The 15,211-nt window shown below is 32.6% G+C and overlaps 1 protein-coding gene across 2 annotated transcripts; it reads left to right on the top strand.

Moving 5' to 3' along the window:
• The first annotated feature begins 51 nt into the window (after positions 1-51).
• Positions 52-12,766, top strand: LOC111060659 (etoposide-induced protein 2.4 homolog). 2 transcript variants are annotated; one of them, XM_039443894.1, is made up of 7 exons: positions 109-180; positions 2,312-2,397; positions 6,051-6,229; positions 7,546-7,792; positions 8,293-8,412; positions 9,382-9,605; positions 12,621-12,766. In XM_039443894.1, the coding sequence occupies exons 2-7, from the start codon at positions 2,386-2,388 to the stop codon at positions 12,697-12,699; spliced, it is 861 nt and encodes a 286-aa protein (XP_039299828.1). In that variant the 5' UTR covers positions 109-180; positions 2,312-2,385; the 3' UTR covers positions 12,700-12,766. The 2 variants fall into 2 exon arrangements, with proteins under 2 accessions (XP_039299827.1, XP_039299828.1); XM_039443893.1 differs by lacking the exon at positions 2,312-2,397 and having other exon boundaries at positions 52-267.
• The last annotated feature ends 2,445 nt before the right edge of the window (positions 12,767-15,211 follow it).

Genomic DNA, 15,211 nt, shown 5'->3' on the forward strand with positions numbered 1-15,211 from the left:
ATAACTTGAAAATGATAAAGTACTCAACAGCTGTTTCTATGCTTTATATCAATGAAGCTGTGAACAATCTTGAACAGACGACAGAACAATACGCATTTTCTGCGTATTCAATATTGTGTTGTTAAATTTTTAGCATCTCTTTTATGCTAGTTTTAAACAATGATCAAGTAAAAAAGTTAAATAGTAGTAGCAAAATAATATCGTTCATAATATCAGTAGTTACCATTTTTTATCGTTTTCATGCCTTAGCAAATTATGGCTTTGACAGTGAGTATGTTGTTTTGAAGGTTTTGTTATTTATAACCTTACTACTGTATGAAATGAGGTTCCGATTCAAATTTATGCAGATTATTTAAAGCATTGTTGTAGTTTTTCTTTGATTCTGCGTTTGTTTTTTTTTTTGGCTGCAATACTTTTTAGAAATTTTACCAGTTTGTACAAAAATGATAATAATTATATTACAATACATCCTTATGCATTCATTTGTTAACTTTTGAGGTCTCCAGTCTTTTGAAACTTATTGCCTACTGGACAATTCTGTCCCTTCATCTTTCAAAATTAAATTTTCAAGCAAGCTTTATCAATTGAAAACTTTTCTATCTTTGGGGGCACTTTAGTAGTATATGGGCCGCGGAGTCTAGCATTGAGACCTAAGCTACATAGATCGATAGAGGAGGTCAAGACGAGATCAACCATGTATAACATTCTTGTCAATTTCAAAGAATTGGGTAAAAAACATGGCGAAAAGTTCAAAATTTTTATATCAATTTTTATTTTTTATAATTTTCTTATGGCTACTATAGGGTTTAAAATGGTGCAATCTTATGTAAAATTTGGCGAAAAATTCAATGAAACCGGTTTCAAGTTTGTAACTCCTTTAGTTTTTGAGATATTGCAAAAAATATGCAGAAAATTGCAAATTTTTTGCTTTAAATGAGGTTAACCTGTTTTCATGGTGATTAATAGGTATTTTAAACTATTGGATTTAGTAAAATCATGAATTCTAAAGAAAAAATGTTTAGTCACTTGATAGCCTAAAGTTAAAATTGTTCCGAGATATTTGGGAAAATAAAAAAAATTGCACACTCAATACTTTTCAATTTTCATATTTAATAATTTTTTACTAATTTTAGTGACTATCGAATTGGCTAAATCTCATTTAGATTTTTGGAGGGAATCTATTGAAATAGATTTGAGTTTAGAAAATTGTATAAATTATCAAGATATTTGGAAAAAATGCAAGAAAATTTAGTATTTTAGCTGTAGAAGAGTTCAATATGTTTGCATAGGCATAGTGCAGACCGATATCGAAGATCACATTCTATTCAGCTTCAATGCAAATCAGAAGCTTTAAAAGATTGTGAAAATAATTGAAACAAACAAAGCTTTTTGTAACCTAAACTTTTCCTAACCTGAGCTTTTTCCTAATCTAAGCTTTTCCTAACCTAATCTTTCCCTAACCTAAGCTTTTCCCGACCCTAGCTTCTCCAATCCTAAGCTTACCCCCATCTAAGCTTTTCCTAACCTAGGCTTTTTCTGATCCAAGCTTCTCCTAATCTAAGCTTTCCCCCAACCTAATCTTTACCTAACCTAAGCTTTTTCTGAACTAAGCTTTTCCTAACCCAAGCTTAACCTAATCTAAGCTTCTCCTAATCTAAGCTTTCCCTAACCTAAGCCTCCCTTAACCTAAGCTTTCCCCAACCTAATATTGTCCTGATTCAAGGTTCTCCTAACCTAAGCTTTCCCTAACCCAAGCTTTTTTCCAATCTAAGATTTTTCCCTAACCTAAGCTTTCCTGACCATAGCGTCACCTAACCTAATCTCTTCCTGACCTAGGCTTTCCCTAACCCAAGCTTTTCCTGACCCTAACTTCTTCTAACCTAAGCTTTCCCCAATCCAAGCATTTCCCAACCTAAGCTTTTCTCTAATCTAAGCTTTTCCTAATCAAAGCTTCTCTTAACCTAAGCTTTTCCTAACCTAAGATTATCTTAGGTAGCAAATAATGGAGTTGTAATATTTTTATTTGCCCAAATATCTTGAACAATTTTGAGTTTAGACTATCAAGTGACTGAATTTTTTCTTTAGAATTTATTATTCTACTAAATCCAATTGTTTTAAATACCTATCAATCACCATAAAAACAGGTTACATCTTTTGAAGCCAAAATTTGTACTTTTTTGCTCTTTTTTCTGCAATATCTCAAAAACTACGGAAGTTATGAACCTGAAAACGGTTTCAGTGGATTTCTCGTCTTATTTTACATTAGATTGCACTTGCAGTTTGAAACCTATTGTAGCCATAAAAAAATTAAATAGTAGTAGCAAAATAATATCGTTCATACTATCAGTAGTTACCATTTTTATCGTTTTCATGCCGTAGGAAATTATGGCTTTGACAGTGAGTATGTTGTTTTGAAGGTTTTGTTATTTATAACCTTACTACTGTATAAAATGAGGTTCCGATTCAAATTTATGCAGATTATTTAAGCATTGTTCTAGTTTTTCTTTGATTCTGCGTTTGTTTTTGTTTTTTTATGCAATATTTTTTAGAAATTTTACCAGTTTGTACAAAAATGATAAAATTTAGCAATAGAGCAGTAAAAATTTAGTCATGAGTAAACCGAATCAATCATTGATTACAAAATTGACATTATATGTCTACATATTGTTATTTTCATGTTTAAATAATAATTTTTTGTTCTGTATATCCTTAACAATAAAGGAATAATTATTATATTACAATAAATCCTTATGGATTCATTTGTTAACTTTTGAGGTTTCCAGTCTTTTGAAACTTATTGCCTACTGGACAATTCTGTCTGTCCCTTCATCTCTCAAAATTAAATTTTCAAGCAAGCTTTATTAATTGAAAACTTTTCTATCTTTTTTACCGTACAGCAACAGAAACTATCTGTAAGCTAAGTAACTTATCTTAGAAGCTGAACTACGGAAAAAATTGAATCGTTTTCTAATTAATCTAAATTCGATTACCCAATCCCTAACTACAACGGCCGGAATAGACGCAACGGATTTTTCCGCTTGTTAATTGCAGGATGCATTGTATCTTATTGGAACATTGTTTCTGATCGTTACAGAACGCAGAGCTTCTACGCTTGTTCTCTACCATGGAATCCCAATTCTACAGACCTATTGTTATCATCACCTGTTATCCCAGTTTTTTCCTTGATCTTTGAAACATCTGGAATTCTGGTGGAACTCTTTGATACTAATAAGTTTTTATCTGATCTGCAGCATGGTATCAGAGAGAATAAGTCGACTGTGACAGCAGTTTCAGAATTTGTCAGAAGGATCCAAGTAGTTTTTGAAGAAATCAACTGTCTGTCTATGATACTAAGTGACTTGAATAAAGTATTTGACTTTTAAAGCGTATCTAATGAAATAGTGATTGGTGGTGCTGTTTATTCGAACCCTGTCTTATCCAAATGATCGAAGGCCGGTCATATCTATTGGAGAAACGAATTTAAGGGATTTGACTATAAATCATGGCGTCCCTACCCACAGGGTTCGGGACCTTTATTATACTGATCGCAATCAATGACCTTGACACAAAGATTGGTTGGTGCACTCAGTCGCAGTCAGGCCACCAGCACTCACAGTGTGTCTCTTCTTGGATTCATCATCGATCCAAAGATTTCCTGAGATTGTCATATTGAGAGCATCTGTAAGAGACAGTCACCTATTTGCATAAGAAGTTGACACAGTTTGTTAGCAGACCCTACTTGCTGGTGGTGTGACATGCTTTTTCCACAGTATCCTGAGCTGTGGGGTCACGCTTCTACATGTGGAGATGTGTTGAAGATTTCTGCTAAATAGGGTCATTCGTATTATTATCTTCAGTGGCCTCCTTGATCATTGTAGACCTCTCTCCCAGTCCACAGGTGTAATGATCTACAATCATTACATATATTTGTGTACAATGTTTGTGAGAGGAATATTCTTGGAAAATGCAACACAATGAGTGGCTTCCATGGTCACAACTTCAGAAGTAGAGGACTTATAGATGTGCTATACTGCCGTTTGTCAAAGACTCGTGATGCATTTTCACATTGGCCTTGCGGATTTTCAATAAGCTAATTGTGGATTTGAAAAGGTTTAACATACCAGCATTTAACTCAAGACTTGAGTGTTGGCGTAGGAGAAAGCCATTTTATTCCATTCAGGAATATTTTCTGGACGACTTGGTAGGCCGTGTTTAATCATGCTGCCATTTCGATAGTTGTAATGTGATAGTAATAAATTATAACTTTTGACGCAACCCATCCGACCTTGCTAGTATTGGTGAAGAGAATTCAGGTAAATAATTGTATAGTGTTCCCCGTAAGAGACTTTGCGTTCTGTAATAAAAATAAAAGCGCGTCCATTCTCCCGTACAGTTAAGGGCTTTGTCCATTCCATTTCAAAAAAGGCTGATTCAAATTGAAATTTAATCTAATAATCTGCTTCTGAATAGGGATCCAATAATAATAATTTCTCTGGTCGAGGGTTCAACACGATCAGAGGAGTTTATTCAGAATAAATACATGTTAATTACACAAAGCATATTCCGTAAGCTACGATTATTTACAAACAATATAGTATTTATTTAGCGTATGGCAGATATACAACACATATAAAGCCCATGAGTCTCAAATGTCTACATATACACAGAATATTCCTAATTTCTTTGAGATGTTGTGTAGTTTTTGGTCAGGAGTACATAAGTTTGTCTGACCGCCATTATTTGCTAGGATATTTAGCGTTAACCAATGAGCACCATTTGATAGTATTGATACAATAGATTATTTGCTGATTTGAGAAAATGTGGCCCCCATTTTATATGAATATGTGTCGAGATGCCAAAATTTTTTATGTAGTTTGAGTTTTTATGCAAAAATATAGTAAAGCTACATCTTGCAAATCATTAGATGTTGATAAAAACATAATATTAATACACAAATTTAAAAAATAAAATTAATAACCTATGATGTAGAAATTTTAATACCAATTTGTAGCTATGTCAAAACTCTATTTGTTAAATGTATAATAGTCCTACTGCAGTTTTGGAAACGTTCAGTCAGAGTAAGTGATCAAATTTTGAAAAAAGCTGCTGGTATGTGGTCTTACTTATCTTATTGCTCAAATAAGAGGCGTGCACCTGCTACCTCTGGTAACCACTTGAAAAGCCGATACTACCAAATTAATATTATTGATGAGTTTGAAATCGACCGTTTTTCATAGACACCGATTTAGCGTCGACAATAATTGCTAAAACCTAGAGTAAAGTCCTGTAACAAGCATAATGCTCCTGTTATTACTCAGAGAGTGAAGAGGAAGCCGAAGCAGATGTCTTACACCTCCAATTAATCAGGCAGAATACAGCCAAACGCAAGTTCAGATGATCTAATGACCCCAACGATCTCACCCTCTAGGAATCGCTTCACTTATAATGCCTTAATGCAACAAAACACACCACGTGAAAGGTGAGGGTTGGTCAGATCTGTGTGTATTGACAAAACTAGAACTCATAAGCCTAATGTGATTGAAATGTCATCATTTTTAATTTACAGTACAATATTTATTAAATAGTCTACAATTTTCTGTTTGAAGTATTCATGATTACGTGGGCAGGAAACATGATGTACGTTGTACCACATTCATTAGAAGCTAGAATTCATTTCATCTGCTGATGATGAAAATAATACTTCAAAAGTGAGGAATCATTTCAAATCTTTCAAGTCCAACCTGTTATATGATACAGTACCTTTTCAATATTCAAAATTCGACAAAACGTTTTTACAATAGCCTTTGCAGTAGTTGGCTCCACCCAGTTTTTAAAGTAATTTGCAATAATTGATAATAATTTTACGTTCTTTTTGTAACTTCTATCTTCAATGCACGTTTCCTATTCATGATTACGTTTGAGAATGTTCTTAGATATTGTCTGATGATTTAAAGTTGATCTTAATACCTTTGTCAATGTAGTTTTTGAATATAGTAACGTATGTACTAGTTTTCGCAAAATTATTTTGTTAATAATGTGCTATTTTTCAGGAGATAGCTAAAACAGTTCTCAAAGGCTTATGTGATAGTTTGAAAGGAACTATCACAATATTTTATCTAGACAAACATATTAAAGATAGTAGAACGCAGCACAACTCTCCTTCCAGAAATCTCAATCTTGCTCACCTTAGAATTAGCAGTAGACAGTCGCTTGTCACGTCAAAAGTCGAGTAAGTAATTATCAAAAACGAATTAATTTAATTTTACTAGTGTTTCTTTATCTATTGATCAAAGCACTCAATGTAACCCACCTACTTTAGTCCAAACCAACCCTCCTTTAGTTCCTATCTTCACACTCTCAGCCAAGTTTATCTAGTTGTCATCATATAGGATTTGCTTCCCTTTCAAGCATGGATATCTATAAAAAAATTTAATCAGAAAACAAATTAAATCGCTCTCAATTGATGTAGTAATAAGTTGAATTGCATACTTTGAATAATGCATAGTGATGTTAACATTTACCTGCATTCATAAATAATCCGGTTACTCTTCATGGAAGGAAGCTAGTAACTTAGTAGACTAGCCTACTGTAAAGCTGTAGTCGTTGTAGCCTACTCAAAATCAAACATTTCTTATGTCACTTTTTTAATTCATGCTTATTTTTAGATAATATATTTTCTTGAATAATTTATATCGTAATTTATTTATTTAATACATACCACAATCACAATATAAAATAAAGTTCCTACGAAATTTAGAAAAGCTAAGAAAGTGGGTCTGTCATATTTTTTGTGTAAGTATAATTTCTCCATTTGCCCAGTTTTGTAAATTAGTATCACAAAGTATAGCAAATTGATTTAAAGCCATCACCCAATTCTTAATAGATATTGTCCATTTTCTAGAGGCATTTGTCAACGCCAAAAAGATTATTTTCTGAATCGATTTGTCATCCGGAAACACTCCTTTATTTTTAATATATTTGTTGGCAATGTTAACATTATAGATAATACCACATTCCATCATATTAACTATATATATATATATATATATATATATATATATATATATATATATATATATTATATATATATATATTATATATATATATATATTATATATATATATATATATATATATTATATATATATATATATTATATATATATATATATATATATATATTATATATATATATATATATATATATATATATATATATATATATATATATATATATATATACTGGCTAATTTATACTGGCTTATACACTTTTTCATAATAACTAACAATACAGCTAATCATTCAATCTATTTTATGAGTATGAACTGAAGAATTATTGAAAAATATAGAGATCAAATGAAATTTGAATTACAGTGAATATAATATTATCTTTCATCTTCTGGAATCGTATTTTGGACACATAATGATTGAATACCCTTAGGGATTCTAGTTGGCGTTTCTTGTCTTTTAGAAATGATTCCTCATTCAATCTCTTCTCCTTTCCAATTTCCATTATTTTTGAATGATTTGAAATGATTTTTCTCCAGGGAACCGAAAATACTATGGAGGACATTTCAATGTTGCCTTTTGAATGGAGGAGTGTTCTGGTTGAGTCTGATTATGTTCGAGTACTTACTTCTACCAACTCTCCAACACATGCTTTTGTATTTAGAATTCAACAACTCCAGTAATATTTGGGAGATTACAAAACTATGCTTGAATTGGACTTTCGGAATGATTTGGGTATTGCCATTATTTATATTGAGCAAAGTTATCAACAGTTTGTGGTTCCAGGTAAGGATTGTTTTGTATTCATTCTCACTATTTGTATTATCAATATATTGAATTTGTTAGATCACTTTTCAAGTTATTTGTTGATCTATGAATTAAGATAATTCGATTTATGTAGCGCAACTTACTGCAACAATTACGTTTAAGTCAGAATAAATGTTTAAATAAAACTACAGTATCATACAGAAATATTGCACCAGTTTCATTGTCGATATTATGAGTAATCATGTCATGTTTTGGTACTCTAAAAATTAGGTTCTTTATTTCATTGTCAATTTTTTCATTTGAATTTAGAAATGTTCGTTTTTGGTCACAATTAGATTGGACTCGTTTTTGTGTGCTCAGAAACTTCACTAGAAAAGAAACCATGAAATACTGTAATTTAGAAATTAGTAAAATGATCTAACATTTTATTCACAGTCTATATAGATTGCGGTCATTTCACTGTACTTCAAATTATAATATTAAATTCTTTCTAGATCATCTTATATGTTTTTTTTCAGGATATTGCAGATTCAGCCTACAGGTTTAGTAGAGGTAGACCAACACAGACATTCAGTGTCAGTAAATTAGTAGCCGACAATCTATTTAGTATAATGATACAAACGTTCTTCCTAGTCCAGGTGAGATATATTCCTTTAAATTCTTATACGGATAGCTAGTAGTGCTGGTTTTTTAACAATATAGGTTCCGGTACGTAATTTTTTATGGGGGAGGGGGGCGAAGCATTTTTAGATGAGGAGTCTGCCCCTGAACAATTTTTCTATTTAGCCTTGAAAAGGATGCTTTGAAGCTAATGGATCACTACTTATTCAGTAGTTACACAATTATGTTTTTATTTTTTGTCTCAAGAGGTGCCGGTAGCGCATACCGTCACAATAACATCACTGCTAGTGCTGTTAGTATATCAACAATAAAATGTATACAGTATATCATATTGAAAGTTTATAACAACAGTTTGTTTTTTATCAAATTAAATAAAAAAACGCACCTCTAATTTGATTCGTAGCTGAATAATGAAGCAGTGGCATTTCTATATCTATAATAAAACAAAAATATATCTTACAGCCTACAATCGTTGATCGCACACAGCGACAATTATGGCGTCCACTAGACCTGGCCATTAGTGAAGGCTTCTAAACTTGCGTCAATAGTCCCTGTGTAGTGGCGTTTTACAATTATTGGCAGCTACTAGTGGACGCCATTATTGCTCCTGTGTGCAGAGTACTAAAGGATTACAATTTTTGCGAGAGACTAAAATCTGGTCACGCTTATATTGACTTGATTTTCCGTTGCCGAGTGCTTGAGTTTCAAGAACCAATTGAACAGCATTATATTCCTAACTTCAAATTTGAGATCTACAGTATTAGCTCAATTTACTATTTGTATATATTTTATTAATTAAGTCATCCATTAATCTGTCTGCAATCTTGTCCATTCTATCTGTAATTTGCAAAACCCATGGACACCAATCTAAAAAGCAAACAGTCCTACTATGCATCAAGGAAGCAATTCTTTTCACTCTCATTACGATGATATCTAATTACTAGTGGCACTACTATTAACTTATCGTGCTCTACTCTATGTTTCAGTGTATGCTTGTCAGTAAAATACCACATTCATTGATATCGCTAGTACTATTTCACGTTCATATGAGTCTGCTGTATTCCTTGTATTCATTTGAATACAAATGGTACAACATGGGATGGGAACTTCACAAGAGGCTGACCTACATTGAGAATAACTGGTCCTACTTTCTTGGCTTCGGACTTCCATTATCTGTATTTACCGCAATTCCTTCGTCTTACTTGATAAGGTAACTACTATTTAATTATCATCATCATCTTGAAATATTAGTAGGCTATAATAATAATAATATTATACTATTATATGACTTTTGCTAGTGAAGCAACCCAAAGTGTTTCCATCTCCAAATCATTCTAAAAGTATGGAAAATACAGGTATTTAGAACCTGCTTTAGATTATACTTGACTTAATTCTTTTTCTGCGAAAAACTATCAACATCAACATAAAGGTATTTAAATTTAAGATTTGATATAGTGTGGATAATCTTCAAAATCGTTTTGCAAAAACATTTTGCAGGATTCTTTTTCTTCATAACACTTGACATTCTCAGGGCTTCACTATGTATGAGGGTTATTTTTTCAACCTTCGATTCTACATAAATAAAAGACGAATGTTTATAAAAGAATAATTCTTTCACTTAAAGTTACTTACACTTATGATTATTCTTCAACATAATGCCGTGGTATGGCATTTGTCATACCAGTCGGCAGCCTACCAAAACCCTCTCCATGAAATGCTGCCGCCAAATGACGGCAGATTTCTTGGGCTATGATGTTGTTTTGGAGCTCCTCGTTAGTTTGCAAGCTCTGCTCTCAAAGTCATGGTATGGTGTTTGGAAAAAAGGTATAAGTTTATACTAAGTCGTGGCTAAGTCGGGTTTGTATGGTGTGTGATCGAGTAGACTATCCACATTTGATTTTCTAAAGAAGCAGTTTAGTTGCACCAGCACTGGTGAGGCCCGAGTTGTCATGGATCACAACGATTCCGGAAGTCATTTCAATCGACGTTTTTAATTTTCTGACACCACTCAGAACGTTTTCTGTGTAAACTTGAATAATACTTAGTTGAATTGATCCTGTACTATTGCTTTTTGCTTGCAAAAACGAATAATAATAAGTATTTTTTCTTGTTATCAACTCGATTTTGTATTGTAAATTGTATTGTTTTTATTTTAGATCGGATTTTTTGCGACTCCCACCAGCGGTCAAAGACTTTTCTTTTTGCTGGTGGTGCCTGAAAAAGTTTTTAGTTTTTAGTTCTCGGTAGTTAATTTTATTTTATTTTCTTGTTATAAGTGTTGATTTATAAACTTTGATTTGTTGTATTGTTAAATTCTGGCAATAAAGAATTGAATTGAATTAAAAATCCAAAAAAAATCACATTATAGAAAAAAAACTAGCTCTTGGCGGGAGGCTCAATTGAGGCGACCATGTATCGGGATCTATAACTCGACAAAAATTGACGATCTGACCGCACCAATCACAGGGCGTTTGGTGAGGATGACAAGCTTTTCAGCTATGTGGAAATCACCACCCTACCGCATGTATGTCTTATGATATGTGATCAGCAATGAAAAAATGACCCTCGTACATACCAGCAAATTTTCTTCTGCTGCAAATTGTTTTCAGTTTTTCTTATGAGTGTGCAGTAGCAGTTGGCCATATTTAATTGATATCCCACAAGATCAATGTAATTTGTTTGGAACACATATCACCGTTATTTATGGTCGGAATTCACGTACTATGCGTCATTGGAATAGTTATTTGTGCAACTAGTGCGCAAAGTGACAGTTTGCTGCACCGAAAGAAACGTTTACGCACGAGCCGCAGGCGAGTGCGGAATAATGGTTTCTTGAGTGCAGCAAACGAACTTTGCGCACGTATTTCACATTAAATTTTTCCTACAGTTACCATTGAATATGAAAAGTGGGTGATTATGGGTAAAATTCCCTGAAATCCATAAATTGTTTTTCTGTGTAATTTTATAAATAATAAAAACCTTAATTTATTTAAAATTAAATAATAATAATTAAATTAATCAAGTCACATAATGGCAAGGCAACGCCGTTCTCCACTGCCATATTATAACGTAGACCTCACTAAACCACAGTGTTACCAACTTAATTTTGATTTTCCTGCACCGGTGCTCCATATAACCTACTAACTATTTTGCATTGTCATGCTGCAAATCTGGAGTACGCAAAGTAATACTTTGCGCACTAGAGCGGAAAAGTGATTCTTTGCAGCCTGCAATCAGTGCAGAAATGGTCACTTTTCAAGGTATCTGTAGTAAAAGATAATTATTAAATTCTTCAGTGTATGAGATCGTTACTTTTTTAATTTCAAACTGCTTTGATAATTGAAACAAAAATAAACTTTCTAGAGATTATTTGTTTAGAGGTTTTGAAAGGAATATTTGAAAAAAGCACATACCCTGCTACATTAAATACTTTACCCAATAAGATTTTTTTTTCAAGAAGTTCCAATGTAAACTGTTGAAGTGGTTTTTTCCAAAAATAATGCGTGATCTGACTGTTTTTACATTGGTCTTAAGGGACTTGCATTCAATATACAATTCATGGTGACGACTGCTACCGCGCACTCTTAATCTAAATTAGTTTGCAGCTGACCAAGCTAAAGATATAATTCTATCGAAAGCCATCCATTTAACGGAATACATAGTAAAAATATCGGGTATTTAATGTTTCATTCAGATATTTACTACATATTTGATGAGTTTGATAATCCTATTCGTTCCTCAGCTAAGGGGAAGGAATATTAACTGATTTTAACCAGACTATGATCTTATGGAAAATCTCAATACTACATCTATATCATTATTTTCATTCCAATAATATATCTCTGAATACTGTCATACCAGAGTGAAAATATACCATAATAAATTTGCCACCAAAATTGAGTACACAAGTACGGTACCATAAGTACCGTATGTTTATTTAGAAAATAACACAATAAATATGACAATAACAATAAAATCACTTTGCTTATATGGGCTACTTGATTCAAATAAAAACAAAATATAAAAAACTTTTAGTACCCTTTGAAAAAAGGGTAATATTTTAAAAATATATATACAATATTAATATTTTATAATATTATATATTATTCTTAATTTTCATATTTTGTTTTTATTTGGACACTAAAAATATACATCAGTGATAACCCATGTTCAGTCTAGTTGGAAGTGTTTCATAATTTGTTGAGATTGACTTGTGATTTTGCAGTGGATGCGTGTTCTCAATGCTGTTTCCTCTTTTCATCATCAGCGCCAATGAGGCTGAACCTGTTACGAATGTTTTGTAAGTTTATAATTTCCGTACTAGTGAATTTTCCTGTTTCATTGATTATTCAATCACCAATCTAGATTTTTCTATTTGCATAAAATTAATGCCCGTTCTCAATGCAATCCACCTCGTAAGCCTTTGATGATAGAGAATCGAATTTGGTTTCAAATTGTGGACCAGGATTTTCCTTTCACGTGCATCAAATTAAATTAAGAATAAATGGTTGTGAAATCAGTTAGGTAAGTTTAGAGAAGCTAAAGATTTCAAGAAATTCATCCTCTCTCCAGAGTTGAAACCATTTTTGAATCGAACAGAGTGGTTAAAGACAAATTTGAATTATAATAGAATTGTAGAGGATTTTATCCTCTATAAACCTTGTAGTCTCAAATTTGTCTTCATCCACTCTATGGATGAGATGAATTTCTTTAATTCTTCGGCTTCTTTAATCTTACCTAACTAATTTCAAAACTATTTATTCTCAATTTAATTAAATGCACAGAAAGGAGAACTGCTGGTCCACAATTTGAGACCAAATTCAATTCTTCATCATCAAGGGCTTCCGAAATGGATGGCATTGAGAACAGAAAAAACTACTTTTGATAATAGTTTTACCGAAAACACCTGTTGTTGTTAGTATTACTCAAATGGGCATCTAGAGCGAACAACTTACATCGTGCACATTAACTGGGAATTCAAGAATATAGGATATCATGTTCGACTTATGATACATGATTTTAAAGGGCTATCTTGAAGCTTTAACTTATATACCGAACATTTTTCTGAAAAAACGGAAGCCTAATCTTTTATCAGACAAAATATAAAATTATGAGGTGAAAATTTTCTGGCAAAAATTTTATGGGAATAACTTCTTGAACAAAGGATATACTATGGAATGTTATATGCCATTAACTATTGTAGATTATTCTTCCTGAAAAGGATTAAATCAAAGTCAGATTGATGTCATGTTGTTTATTTTTTCTTCACTGCTCTATTTGAGGTAAAATTATTTTTCTATCATTATAAAATGTAATATTCCAGTGGTTTATTTATTTTTACTGGTTGTTTATTTCATGTTAAAAGCCTCTCGCTGATTTAGTGTAAGTGCATGCACGCCTCTCGCTGATTTAGTGTATGTGCATGCACGTTCAATCGTTAGTGGCCAGCCTTATGTGAGCATTGGGTCATTTTCTTACACGGAGGGACAACGTCGTCTCTGCTTGACTGAGCCTAAGGCTGGCCACTAACGACAGGACATGCATGATGAACATATGTGTACACTTTTCATGTCGCCATAACAGCGAAAAGCTTCGAACAAAATTTTATGAGGTTAGGTTTTTGTATCTTCGATTTTTTGTTGATTTTTTCTTCGCTGCTCTATTTGAAGTTGAACTATTTCTGTATCATTATTTGTAATTTACCAGTGGTTTACTTATTGTAATTGGTTATACTGAGTGTTTCAGAAGTAGTGTCGATCATTTTAGGGCAGGGGTTCCCAACAAAATTTTCCCAAGGACCCCCTCATCCATCTATTATATTTATGCGGACCCCCCTACTTCTTAAATGCACAGTAATAAAAATATCTTCATCTACCGCGATCTACCCCCCTCCCCACCAAACACTCTTAATAGTTAATAGCAGCTAATCTGATGAAATAACAGAGTGTATTTGACTCTTGAAAATTCATAGTTCATAACTCAATTCGATAACGAGAAGAAGTTGACATTTCAAGAAAAATGTAGGTAGTTTTTTAATAATTGATAATCATTATTTAAATTACGGTACGTTAGAATTAAAAAAACTTGAGATTTATATTTTTTGTGTGCATTCATCATAATAATTTTCGTGTTATTATTACTGTGAAATTATTGTTATTGTAAATCAGTACGGAAATTGTTTCACTAACTTGGTTTTGATATGGAGAATACGGTCCTTGTAAGTTACCTCAGCTCGAATAAGTTGCGGAAATGAAGACTAGGTCCACTGTTCCTAATAATTATCACGATTTGTTCAATGAGATGAGTTGAATTTTTCCTTCAAGTTAATGATTCCTGAGATATCAGGCTTCATACTTGACACATTCACTTTAAAATCTGACCGCATGTCGAGTCGATTTCTAAACTTGTTTTTCATAGAACATATTGATGGAAATGATGCTTGTTCAGAGCGGTAAGTCATTGCAAAGGTAAGGATTAACCTCAATGCCTTTTCTCCAAGCTCTTCATAGTTATTTCGTGCTGTTGCCCAAAATTCTACCAAAATCGAGTTACTATCAAATTGGTTTTTCATTTCACTAAAGCTGGATAAATCCACAATTTGATCTTTTTCGTTTTCTGTGAGCCCGCAAGTCTCACCTACGTATATCTTGACAGCAGAAGGGATTCTTAACCCAATTATCATCTGGGTCAGTTTCAGGAAAATATTCCCTAAAACTGATTGCTAAGCTGCGTGAATGTTCTGCTATTTTGCTCTTTATTTGATTAGGTAAATTTTCCTCAGAAGCCTCCACGGATTGCTTCAAAGTAGAGAAATTC

The sequence above is a fragment of the Nilaparvata lugens genome, unplaced genomic scaffold (genome assembly GCF_014356525.2).
Source record: "Nilaparvata lugens isolate BPH unplaced genomic scaffold, ASM1435652v1 scaffold1999, whole genome shotgun sequence".
NCBI classification, from domain to species: Eukaryota; Metazoa; Arthropoda; class Insecta; order Hemiptera; family Delphacidae; genus Nilaparvata; species Nilaparvata lugens.

Bases quoted from the DNA above. Each gene is read 5' to 3' on its own strand.
- LOC111060659 (XM_039443893.1), top strand. The intron at 6,230-7,545 runs GTAAGTAATTAT...ATTTTTCTCCAG, and splicing joins CTTGTCACGTCAAAAGTCGA to GGAACCGAAAATACTATGGA. The intron at 7,793-8,292 runs GTAAGGATTGTT...GTTTTTTTTCAG, and splicing joins TCAACAGTTTGTGGTTCCAG to GATATTGCAGATTCAGCCTA.